At 41.0% G+C, this 12,057-nt stretch overlaps 2 protein-coding genes across 2 annotated transcripts; both read right to left on the reverse strand.

Moving 5' to 3' along the window:
- Window positions 1-1,908: 1,908 nt before the first annotated feature.
- LOC131237270 (thaumatin-like protein 1b) lies at window positions 1,909-7,071 on the reverse strand. Its single transcript, XM_058234962.1, has 3 exons — window positions 6,913-7,071; window positions 5,830-6,517; window positions 1,909-3,004 (listed from the first exon to the last, which is right to left on the reverse strand). Exons 1-3 carry the CDS (start codon window positions 6,968-6,970, stop codon window positions 2,836-2,838), a joined length of 915 nt encoding a protein of 304 aa, XP_058090945.1. The 5' UTR covers window positions 6,971-7,071; the 3' UTR covers window positions 1,909-2,835.
- Window positions 7,072-8,154: 1,083 nt separating this feature from the next.
- Window positions 8,155-9,664, reverse strand: LOC131226321 (uncharacterized). The gene is made up of 5 exons (XM_058222141.1): window positions 9,569-9,664; window positions 9,395-9,457; window positions 9,205-9,312; window positions 8,722-9,119; window positions 8,155-8,176 (listed from the first exon to the last, which is right to left on the reverse strand). Exons 1-5 carry the CDS (start codon window positions 9,662-9,664, stop codon window positions 8,155-8,157), a joined length of 687 nt encoding a protein of 228 aa, XP_058078124.1.
- Window positions 9,665-12,057: the final 2,393 nt, after the last annotated feature.

The following is a 12,057-nucleotide window of genomic DNA, read 5'->3' on the forward strand; positions in this document are numbered from 1 at the left end:
AAATTATTTTTCACTTTCCTAGTTACAGCAAGGGTATGTCACAAGTACAAAATTTACACTTCAATCAATATGAATCTGGGTGTGGTACCAATGATAAGAGATTCTATATTTTTTAATTTTATTCTATTTTTCCTATTTGAATTGGGCTTGAGGATTTTCCTTCATTTATCAATCTTTCTAAAATAGGTTTTGGTTCGCATGATAGCATTTGGGTTTTCAAGAAGACTGAGAAGCAATCAGCCTGTGAAGAACCTAAATTCACTAATCTATATCTAAAGAATCTGGAAAATGGGATGACTGATGATTTCCTTCGGGAAAAGTTCTTTTTATTTGGGAAGATAATCAATGCTATTGTAATGAAGGATGATTATGGGAAATCTCGGGGCTTTGGGTTTGTTAGCTTCGAGTTGCCAAAAGACGCTAAGCAGGCTATGTAGGCCATGAATGGTGCACAACTGGGTAAGTTATGTTCATTGTAGTTATTTCTATTTGTCTAATTTGCAGGATCATTTGTTCAAATGAATACTTACAGCAGGATCTTTGTTTGTTGGCCAGGATCAAAGAATCTCCATGTAGGAAGGGCTCAAAAGAAGGCTGAACGAGAGGAGATGCTAAGTTGCCAGTTCAAGGTAAGGCATGGCCAATAGTTTCTAAAGTTTCAGGTAATTTCTTCTTGTATGGATTTGTGATTGTCGTCAAACTTATGAAGTCGTAATCTTAAACATATTGTACTCTGTACGGTTTGAACGTGTACGTAAAAAAAAAAAACCTTGTTGACTCTGTTGATGAAGTTTCTGTTTAAGCTTAACAATTCTTCCTAATTCTGAATTATAATATTTTGTTGGTTGAATATTTTTTTATTAGATGAAGGAAACCTAGAAAATTGCCGCTGATTTTTTTTTAATGCAAGAAATTTTCTAACGACTTTAGGTCGTCCATAATTTTCTAAAATATTGACATCAGAGACGGTCCATAACTATCCGTTCAACGTAAATCTTTAATGATGGTCCATGACCGTCCTTCTTTACAGACGTTAAATGCACATTAACGACAGCCACAAACCGTCAGTGCTTTAGACGGTTACAAACTATCTAACATCAGAGACGGTCCATAACAGTCCTTTTATTGTCTATCTTTAATGACGGTCCATGACTGTCCTTTTTACGTCCATCATTAATGACGGTCCATGACCGTCTTTTAACTAATACGACGCAGCAAAATAGGATGGCCCATGCGACGGTTCAAAACCATCATTTATTGCGATTTAAGACGGTTTTCAACTATAGTTTTTCACTGTTTGGGCGTAGTGCATGTCCTCCCCTGCATTAGTATCCATCACATGTTCCGATGGTTGCTATAACCGTTCAGCACTACTTGACCTCATTTGTTTCCCATTTTGTCATCTGTCCTTTAATCGTTTCTTCACAATTGCTTCTTTGTCGATCGCTTAGACATTGGTGTAGCACCGTCCGATACATTCTCGCTACTATTAATAATAAATCTTCTTCATACATATCTAAAGATCTTCAAATACATCATGCGAATCTGTACGGATCACACTTAACTCCCCCTAATTGGTTTTCATGAGGAATGGCGATAACGGGGATAAGCAGGTGCAACACTTGTATATCGTTTTCATTCATAAAAGAAGTGGATCACATTCTATGATCATCACTTATGATAATCAGGTTGATCCACACATAGCGGGAAACGACGTCAATATTCAATATCGAAACTCGGTTGGCCCACCCCATCAATAGATATGCCTGGTTCATAACTAATCATACTGCTGCTGTATCTGATCGTTTCTGGATCGTATATTCTTAATCATGACATATCATGTTTGGACATCACAACCCCAACGGAAAGCAAAAATAAAATAAAAATGCAAGCACAATCACACGCAAATGGCAACAAAGGTACCTCAACTTGGTCTTTGGCACGAAAACAAGTAGGCTTGATGCTTACATATCGCGACAAGACTGCATAACGAACGTTTCCATTTAAAATGTCATCCACACAGCTGGAGTTCGTGCATGGATCAGGCGGGCATGTATATATATATATATATATATATTATTATTATTATTATTTTTCTTCTTCTTCATAAAAATAACTAATAATAATAAATAGGCTAAAAAATGGATAGAAAAACCCAAAAGGATCGTGTCTTCTTCCTCGTCAGCTCCTCGTCATCCTCACCGACCCTCCGGGCCATTCATCAATGAATCCTGCTCCTTATCTTCCACGGACGTGGATCGCATATTGACAGTGTCGGTAGCAGCGTGGCTACTGGACGGTGCTGTGGGCCCCACAATGATGTATGTGTTTTATCCACACTGACCATACATTTTGGATCATTCTTTTAAGAACATGAGCCAAAATTTGATGCAGATCGAAATCTCAGATGGACCACACCACAAGACAACAGTAGTGATCGAACGCCAACCATTAAAACTTTCTAGGGCCTTTATTTGCCATCCAACCTGATGATTAGGTCATAGCGACCTGGATGACAGGGATAACACAATATCAGCTTATCAAAAACTTTTGTGGCCCCAAGGAAGTTTGGGCGTTAAATTACCACAGTTTAGTGTGGTTTGGTCCATATACTACTTGGATCTGCTTCATTTTTAGATTCATGTCCCAGGATGATCTGACAAATGGATGCACCGCGTGGATAAAACAGATATATCAGGGTGAGGTCCACATGGTACTGTTCAGTGACGAGTATGCAATGGCGTCCATCTTCCACACATGTGGGGCCCATACAGCACTTGAACTTGCCAACCTACCTAAAAGTTGTGGGGCCCATTCGCTAAAATCAGAAAGAGATTAGTGTAGCCGCAATAGCCCAACAGCGATGCCAACGGCCAGAAGAGAGATTGATGCCGTGGCATGGCGTGGTACCGCGTTCCCTGCCTGATCGCCGCCTACGTAGACCATTGTGCTGTTGACGAGCGGCAGATCCGCAGCCTCCGGATGCCCACCGGACGATTTTTGGCTGCAAAATCATAAAAAGTGAAACGTCAATGGCAAAGAAACGTTTTTTTAATTGTTTTACACCGACACATCCCATTTACAACTGGACGAGCTTTCCAGGAAGCGGATTGGCTGGTGTACCACGCACCACTAACCTGGATGGTGTGGGTACGTGTCGTGCGAAGACGAGCGCTGACACTCCTCAAGGTCCGATTTGTACCAACAGTTAAAAGAAGATAAAAGTTACATGGGCCACACAATGATGTATTTATTATATCCACACTGTTTTTCCATTTAGGGAGATCATTTTAAATAATTGTCCGAAAACTGAGTCATATCAAAATCTCAAGTAAACCACACCACTCATACTATTAAAATATTCGTAAGGCCCATCATAATGTTTATTTTCCATCCAATATGTTTATAAGGTTATTCAAACTGGACAAAAGATGAAAATCAAAAAATCATATTAATCGAAAATTTACGTGATCCCAATGGAGTTTCAATGGTAGATGATCTATCCCCCACTGCCTTTTGCAGCGTGGTCAACTTTATCTTTGGATGAACAGTACCTGGTGATGGGACCCGCAGAACTTGGTAGGGTCAAAACACCAGCTAGGTGGACCTGGTAGGCCCCAACTTCAAGTTGAGCTAGAATATCCTGCGGCCCCTCGATTCCTACGATGGGTTAGCTTCTTCGGCAGGTGAGAGAGAGAGAGAGAGAGAGAGAGAGGAGTATGCTCACCTGCAGAATTGCGCTTGTGCGCACCTTTACACATGTGTCATAGGCATCTAAACGGATCCTGTAATGCAGAATCCCGTGAAACCCTTAAAGACCAATTTTCACCTTGATCTAAAACTCTAATGGGCCATAGAAAAGAGAAATGCAAATCAATGGAAGAAATTGTTTTCTCTTTTCATGGCCCACCAAAGTTTTGGATCAAAGTATAAGGGCCCTGGGGTTTCATGGGGTGTTGTATCACAAAGACCGTTCAAATTTTAAACTCTCATCACGTGTGATGAGTTCCCAAAAAGTTTGCACGACTTGAGTGCCAACTGGTGTGTGTGTCTATATATATATATATGGCAAAACTAGATGTATGTCTGAATATACGGTCTCGGACCCACTAAGACGCTTGCACAATATGTTGCGCAAGCACAGAGGTTGTTCACCCGTCAAAATGAGATGCTCCAAAATCAGGTTGATAAAAAAATGCTTCACGTGAATGTGGAGTGTTTAGAGCGGTGGATTATAATTCCTATGATATGCTGGACCATGAAAGAATAGGCTTAATTTTTGCACCATCTCATTTCCGTGGATGGGACAACCCTGTTGGTTAGGCCAGAGATCGTATGAACAAAATGAATAGGCCCCAAATGCCATCTAGTTGGATATGCAAAAGTTTGTGTGATCATTTCTCACATTTACAGTGTGCGAGGCTGACCATGATATTTATATAACTTCAAACCTGTTTTGCAAGCTACACTCATTTTGAATATGAGATGCCCCAAAAATCTAAGTCAATTCAATCATTAGGTGGGCTATACCATAAAAAATAAAATAATGAACACTCACCTAAAACCTCCCACTCACATTTTCATTGTTAGGTAGCTTTGATAACAAGTGAGATGTGAAGGGGTGAAATGTCATGCAAACATTGCCATTGGGTGCCCATACCAACTTAGTTGGACGTACTAGTTGCGTGTGGGATCCCTCTCTCCAAATAAAACTCCCTCTATGTTATAAAATAAAAGGTAGTTGTGTGTGAGTGCGCACACTATATATATATATATATCTATATATATCTATATATATGTCTATATATATATATATATATATATATATATATATATATATATCTATATATATAGACACACACACACACACAACGTGTTTTCTTGCTGACAAGCCAACCTCAACAGCCTTCTCCATTATAACAAGGAATGCCTGATACCGGCTTAGATTGTAAAAGTCTAACGAGCCATAATCCAACGTCGTCATATACGCGGTTCAGGCACACATAATCGATTATCTGGAAATGCTCTATTAACAATTACGTGCATTTAAGTCACTTTGTCGTGAACGTAAAACGGTGGTGAACCATCACGAGTAGAAGAGCATGTGCAAATTCGGCTCTCTCGATAACACCCGAAGCAGAAAAATCCAGTGAATGCGGGTCACAGATTATACAGCTGCCTTAATGACGGCACATAAGCGGTCCCCACTCTCAATGATAGATCTGTTTTGTCTGCTGCAAGTGCACTTTTCATCCCCTACGAATCTTAACTGCAGTTGAATAACTCGTGTGGACCCGTCATATGATCCTCAACACCAGGTACCACTCGTTATTCGTTTTCAACAGTTTTACTCTCTGTGGCGAGGCTTGGTCCACCCATGCAATCGATGGTCAAATAGGCCTTGCTTTAAACGATATGTTCATCTGCATGGTTAAGTTGGGAATTGCCTGTTTGAACTGCTCTCTTCTTTTGCACACGTGCCCTCTTCTTTACGTGGACGGCCGGTGCAGTAAGTACATCACGACGTCCTCATCATCTGCCAGCTAGAAGCACATGTCGGCATTCACGCCCCTCTTCAAAAGATTTTTATTTTTCCAGAAAAATCAAGCGGCCGGCACACGCATACATAAAGTGAGAAACAAGTGCAGGCCGAGTCGAACCGCTCATTTCTTCGCACATGTGAATATTCATTTACCACGTGACTACCCCATGACTAAGCCGTATCCCACGCGCCGCGCACATGCGGCGGCACGTTGGCTGGAGAAGTATTGGGAGTAGAAAAAATAAATGGAGAAATTGATAAAAATTGAAGGGGTGGAGTGTTTTTACCTGGTGATTGTGGGGCAGAAGGTGATGACGTAGTCGGCAGAAGCGCACGTAAACGTGCTGGTACTGTCGTCGTAGGCGTAGCTGTAGGCACGCGGGCACGCGTGCTTGAATAATAGCGAGTAAGGAGATGGCTTGCAGGTGTCCGGAGTCGCGTACGCGCCGCTGCAGCAGTAGTGCGGGTCACCGAAAGCCTCGCAGGCGCTCTTGCATGCCACGTTCTCGCTCCCATCCACACCCAGCACCCGAAGTTCGAAAGGGCACGCCCCATTAAGGTCCGCCAAACATCCGGTAGTGCTGCAGTTGCCGGAGCCCCCCTGTGGAACAACCAGCATGGGCAGGTTGTACCCATCTACCAAACTCACATCATAGAAATCAAGCCCCCCAGAACCGTTTAGAGTGAATTCTGCAAGCGTAGCTGGAGGAGTAGCTCCAGCCCCGGCGCAATCTATCTTCCCTGACCCGCAGTCTCCGGTCACGCACGAGAACTTGCCAGAAGTATCTTCCATGCATTGGGTTCGACCCCAAAAGCGTCCGGACCATGAGGAGGGCGCGGAGAGCGTCTTCGACTCGCCCTTCTGGAGTAGGAAGCCTGTTGTTGATAGAGGCGACGTCCCTGCGCTCGCTAATACACCAGGCCATACGGTGTATTGGCAGTTGTTGGTAAATGTGAATGAAGCCGATAAAACGCCTGCGAAACAACCAGACAGAAAAAAGAAGGGGAAGGATTTAGAGAGAAAACAGGGGAAAGAAAACGGACTCCCATGGTAAATATCCCCGCTGATCCGAACCGTTCATTAGAATGCCCCCCTCTTGGATTGGCCAAAAGTCGAAACCCAGATTGGTTGGATGGTGCGTACCAAGAGTTTTAGTAACAGTACCATTATTAGCACCGTAGATACAATTTTAACGGAAATGACGGGGGGGGGGGGGGGGGGGTTCGGGGGCCCGCAGTTGATGGATGATTTTGATTGCTTAGTTCAAAAATCGGATTCCGGGCAGGCCTACCTCAGACGCGGCCCTTCTAATGGACGGTGAACCGTAACGCTCTCACCAGTTCTGTGGAGATTGAATACACACACATACCTGAGACGAAGAGGAAGGGTAAGGTGAGGAAGCGAAGGAAAAGGGATACGCTTGGCATTTTGAAGGAAGATTTAGGTTTTTCTTGGGTGCTCTAATCTAATCCCTTTCGCTTTGAGAAAGAAAGCAATGGGATTTTTTTTGAAGTGTTTGCGAACGGGGAATTTATAGGGGAAAGAGAGAGAGAGAGAGAGAAGTATTTTTACGTCTACTTGCTGGAAAGTATCTGTCCCCACGTCTACCCTCTATTAAATGAATGTAGGCAATCCCAATCTCTTTCTTCCTCTCTGGTCCAGTGCAACGTATACAGGAGAGAGATAAAGCTAGCCGGAAGAGAATCGAGAGGGATGGGTCTTTCGCAAAGATCAAGGGATATTTTTACAGGCGATCAACGGATTTTCGTTGTTTGTTAAGGCCCGTTTGATTTTCCATGAGCGATTTCACCCCGAAAAACCAGTCGAAAAATATAAAAATATAATATTGACTTAATTTATGGGACCTACCACTACAAGAAATACCACTTTTAGCGATCAAAATTTTCGTCTCTAAAAGTCAAATTTTCGTAACTAAAAACCTTTAGCGATGAAAATTTTCATCGCTAAAAGACCGACGTACAATGGTTTCATCGGTGAAAAATTGAAATCGTCACTAAAGCAATCTTTTTAGCGACGAAAATTTTCGTCACTAAAGTAATCTTTTAGCGAAAAAAACTGTACAAGACTTTTAGCAGCGAAAATTTTCGCTATCAAAAAAATTCATTATACTTTTAGCGACAAAAATTTTCGTCGCAAAAAAAAATTTCCAAGACTTTTAGCAACGAAAATTTTCGCTGCCAAAAAATTCGTTCAACTTTTAGCGACGAAAATTTTCGTCGTTAAAAAAATTGTACAAAACTTTTAGCAGTGAAAATTTTCGCTGCTAAAAAATCATTCCACTTTTAGCGACGAAAATTTTCGCCGCTAAAAAACTGTAAAAGACTTTTAGCAGCGAAAATTTTCGTTGTTAAAAAATCCGTTCCACTTTTAAAAGCTTTTAGCGACGAAACTTTTCGTTGCTAAAAAACCTTTACATGCCTTTTAGCAGCGAAAATTTTGCTACCAAAAAATTCGTTACACTTTTAGCGACGCAAATTTTCGTCGCTAAAAAACTTTACAAGACTTTTAGCAGCGAAAATTTTCGCTGCTAAAAAATTCGTTCCACTTTTATCCACGAAACTTTTCATTGCTAAAAAACTTTACAAAACTATTAGCAGCGAGAATTTTCGCTGCTAAAAATTAATTACAAAACTTTTAGTTACGAAAATTTTCGTCGTTTTCGCTGCTAAAAATAAATTACAAAACTTTTAGCTACGAAAATTTTCATCGCTAAAAGTCTCGCTTTTTTTTTATAATGTGCAGCTCAAAATTCCGCACAAAATTCCTGATATACACCTGTTAATAATATATTTCATCATATTCATCCTGATATACACCTGTTATATAATATATTTCATCATATTCACATTCACATCCATCTAAATTAACCCAAACCCAAACATAAACTATATTCATCCAAACACAAACAATCTTATCCGCATCACATTCATTCACGCATGAATACATATACACTTAACATTATAAACAAATATACAAAAAATCACAAAGATGAAGGCGGAGGTGGTGGAGCATCGGTGGGTAAGTGTGCAGTAAAACCTGAAATATCTCCATCATCCGTCGTTCATGCTCCACCCGCATCTCCTCCATCCTCCTCTCCTGCTCCTCCCTCTGCCTCGCCAGCTGATCGTCCATCCTCCTCTCCTGCTCCTCCATTTGCCTCGTCATCTCCTCCTCCATCCTCCTCTCCTGCTCCTCCCTTTGCCTCGCCAGCTCCTCCTTTATTCTCATCTCTTGCTCCTCCCTCTGCTTCGCTAGTTGATCCATCATCTTCCTCTCCTGTTCCTCCCTTTGCTTATCCAGCTGATCTTTGATGTCATCGACGACGACCCGTAGCTGCTGAAGCTCCCTCTCTGCGGTATCAGCTCGGCGTACGGCGCTGTCGCCAACGACGATGGATCGGCTAGAGGCAGCTCTGGCGGGTGCCATGAGCTTGGCACCATGGCCAAACCCACGGACATATCCAGAACGGGTGCCAAACACCTCACTCAGGATCTCTGGCTCACTCTGCTGAGTACCATCGGGAGTAGGCTGACTGCGTAAGGTGTCCATCTCCTCCTGTAATGAAAACATATGAATTTTCATAATAAATGACATTATTATAATTTAATGCAAATAAATTTTACAATGTAAGGATCTTTACCCAAATCTCGTTGGCTTTAGGATGTACCCAAGATCCCGTCGCCTGCCGATAGTGAGTCCCTTTGTAGAAGTCTACTGGTCCGGGCTCTTGGCCAGTAACGGAATCTCGCTGCACAATCAAAAAGACAATAGAGTTAATATAAATGCATGGAAAGAATATATAAACGTAATAATTACCAGTACTTTCTTACCATGTCGTGACGAAGTCGTACAAATGACTTTGAACCAGCTACGTGGTTCACTTTAACTTTTCTCTGTTGTCAGAATTTATTTTGCTCCTCTTCTGAACACATTATTCATAATACATTATTATTAATTGTGAATTTAATTATTACATTAAGATATCATAAATACGTAAATATTACTTGAAAAGAATCAGACAAAAACCTATCGCGGAGTATCCTCCAGTCCTCATTGGTCACGTGCAGCGGTGCGGACTGTACGGCCTCCTCGTGGCTCATGCACCGCTTGTACTGCTGGTGTAACTTACTGCAGTAATCCTTAAACTGCTCCTTTATTATGTCGTCGACGGCATGAGAGATGTGTGGAACACTCAAATCCAAGTCAAATTTATCCTGCAGTTTCGTGAATAATAAATTAAGACAATAAACTTATTAAGAAAATAACTTAACCCTAAATGAACTTTTATAAAATAAATTTTAATTTACTAAAATTTACCTGAAGGCACTGATGGATGAGCTGCCGCACATCATCTGTCACGTCTCCCCAACAGGAGATGGTGGGGGATCAGAGATCGACATAAGACACTGACATCTGACGTAAACAACATGACATTGTTCCCAACAGGTCTAATGCAGTCCCGTGGGAACTTTATTGTCACCCTACCCTCACGTGTAAGTCGCTCTAAAAGCAACCCACGCGTGGGTCCACGTCCTCGTCGGCTGGTCGACGACGCTGTTGCAAAAGAAATATGTAATTCTAAACATAAACAAAAATCATTAAAAGAAATATACGTCTAGACTTACATGCAGTGTCCGGTGTATGCGCGACTGAGGGATCAGACGCCTGTGATGTAACATGTGACGGTGATGTTGGCTCCGTCGCATCACAAGTGAAAGGGGTAGATCCAGTGTGCGAACGACGTACTCTCCCACCTGGTGCCATCACTGAATGTGTGCGAGCTACGAACTTATAAATTTAAAAAATGTCAATACAAGTGGAATGTACTAAAATATTATACAAATAGTGTTGACGGTACAATGCATTTGTGCTTATGCTTAGAGAGATGATTAAAATATGATTAGACCATTACACTATAATGCAAGCAGAATATAATAAAACTGTAAACTTTAATTTATATCCATTGAAAATTCCATTATACATTGTCATTCTATATTAAATACACATATTTCGTTATAATATGAAACAACTTTGAGGTAAACTATCCAAAGTACTCCCTGCGTAAGCTATCGTATGCTTCAAAAGCATATGTCATTTCATGTGAAGCACTCGACATATTTACAGCCAACATGCCAGTCACAATAGGAGAAATCTGGTCTCTCGGGACTCCATTCAGATGTGTAAGTGATAGAGTCACATCTTCCATATCTCGTTTCCCACGGTTATATACCTCCATCAGCCCCGAAATTTCTTTGAGATGACATAATCTTTCCTCTGAGTCATCGTCGATATATTCCACTCTACACTCATCAACCAGATTGGGTATCTCTATGGCCCTACCAGAAGAAGATAGGACCGAAACATCCATCTGCAACAACTGATGAAGTATGTTGCGTGCTTCTGCTACGCTCCGGTTTAAGAAGGACATTATCAGAAATTGACTCAACTGCAAATGTGGATTATAAACAAGTCAATAAAAAGAATTAATCATGACTTGTAATTTTCATGTATACATGAAATACATAAATTATTCGAATTGAAAAATGACATGTAAATCATGTGTACATTTAATAATAGTCGTCTGTATCACTATCACTTAGGGCTATTTCTTCACAATCACTATCGCTAATCAGTATTTCATCCTCATTGTCCGTAATATCGTCATCAATGAAACCGTTATCATCTGTAACAATATCATGTATTATTGAGGCATCAACATGATCAGGTAGCACATCATCTCTGTCTAATTGCACCACATCAATATCAACACTTGAATCAATCCCTGTATCCCTAGATGACATGTCTTCTTGATATGCTTCTTCAACCCTAAACGTGTCATTTCTCCCGTCCTCGCTATCTTCAACTTCTGGTACAGGAACATCAAATATGTTCGTGGGCTTTATTTTTTGCACAACATGCCAAGAGCTGCCTAACTTGGTGTTAGTGAGGTAAAATACTTGTTCGGCTTGGCTGGCGAGGACAAATGGGTCGTCCTTAAACCACTTCCGAGATAAATTTACGCTCGTAAAGTAGTTGTCAGTCTGTATTCCCAACTTCTTATTTCCAATGTCCCACCAATCACATCTAAATAAGTACACCCGCTTTCTCATATAATAACTCAGCTCAATACTATCTGTCAAGATGCCATAAAAGTCAATTTCATCCTCATCATTTGTTCCCTTCACAACCACCCCACTATTTTGTGTGGTCCTGTACTTCTCACATTCTTTGTTGTGAAACTGAATCTTGTTTACAATACAACCTCTATATCTAGATACACGTCTATCAGGGCCACACGTCAGTGAGTATAATGCATCAAATGCATCCGCAGAGTTGCTCGTGCGTAACGTCTTCATCTATTATCATGTACGGAATATAATTGTTTAAGAATTTTCATAAGTTGAAATAATGTGCAATACAACAAAAATGCTAAGTGTGGTGAGATACAATGTGAAATCTTACATGTTTGGCGAACCATTCTGGAAACTGATCC

The sequence above is a fragment of the Magnolia sinica genome, chromosome 2 (assembly GCF_029962835.1).
Source record: "Magnolia sinica isolate HGM2019 chromosome 2, MsV1, whole genome shotgun sequence".
Classification (NCBI taxonomy): Eukaryota; Viridiplantae; Streptophyta; class Magnoliopsida; order Magnoliales; family Magnoliaceae; genus Magnolia; species Magnolia sinica.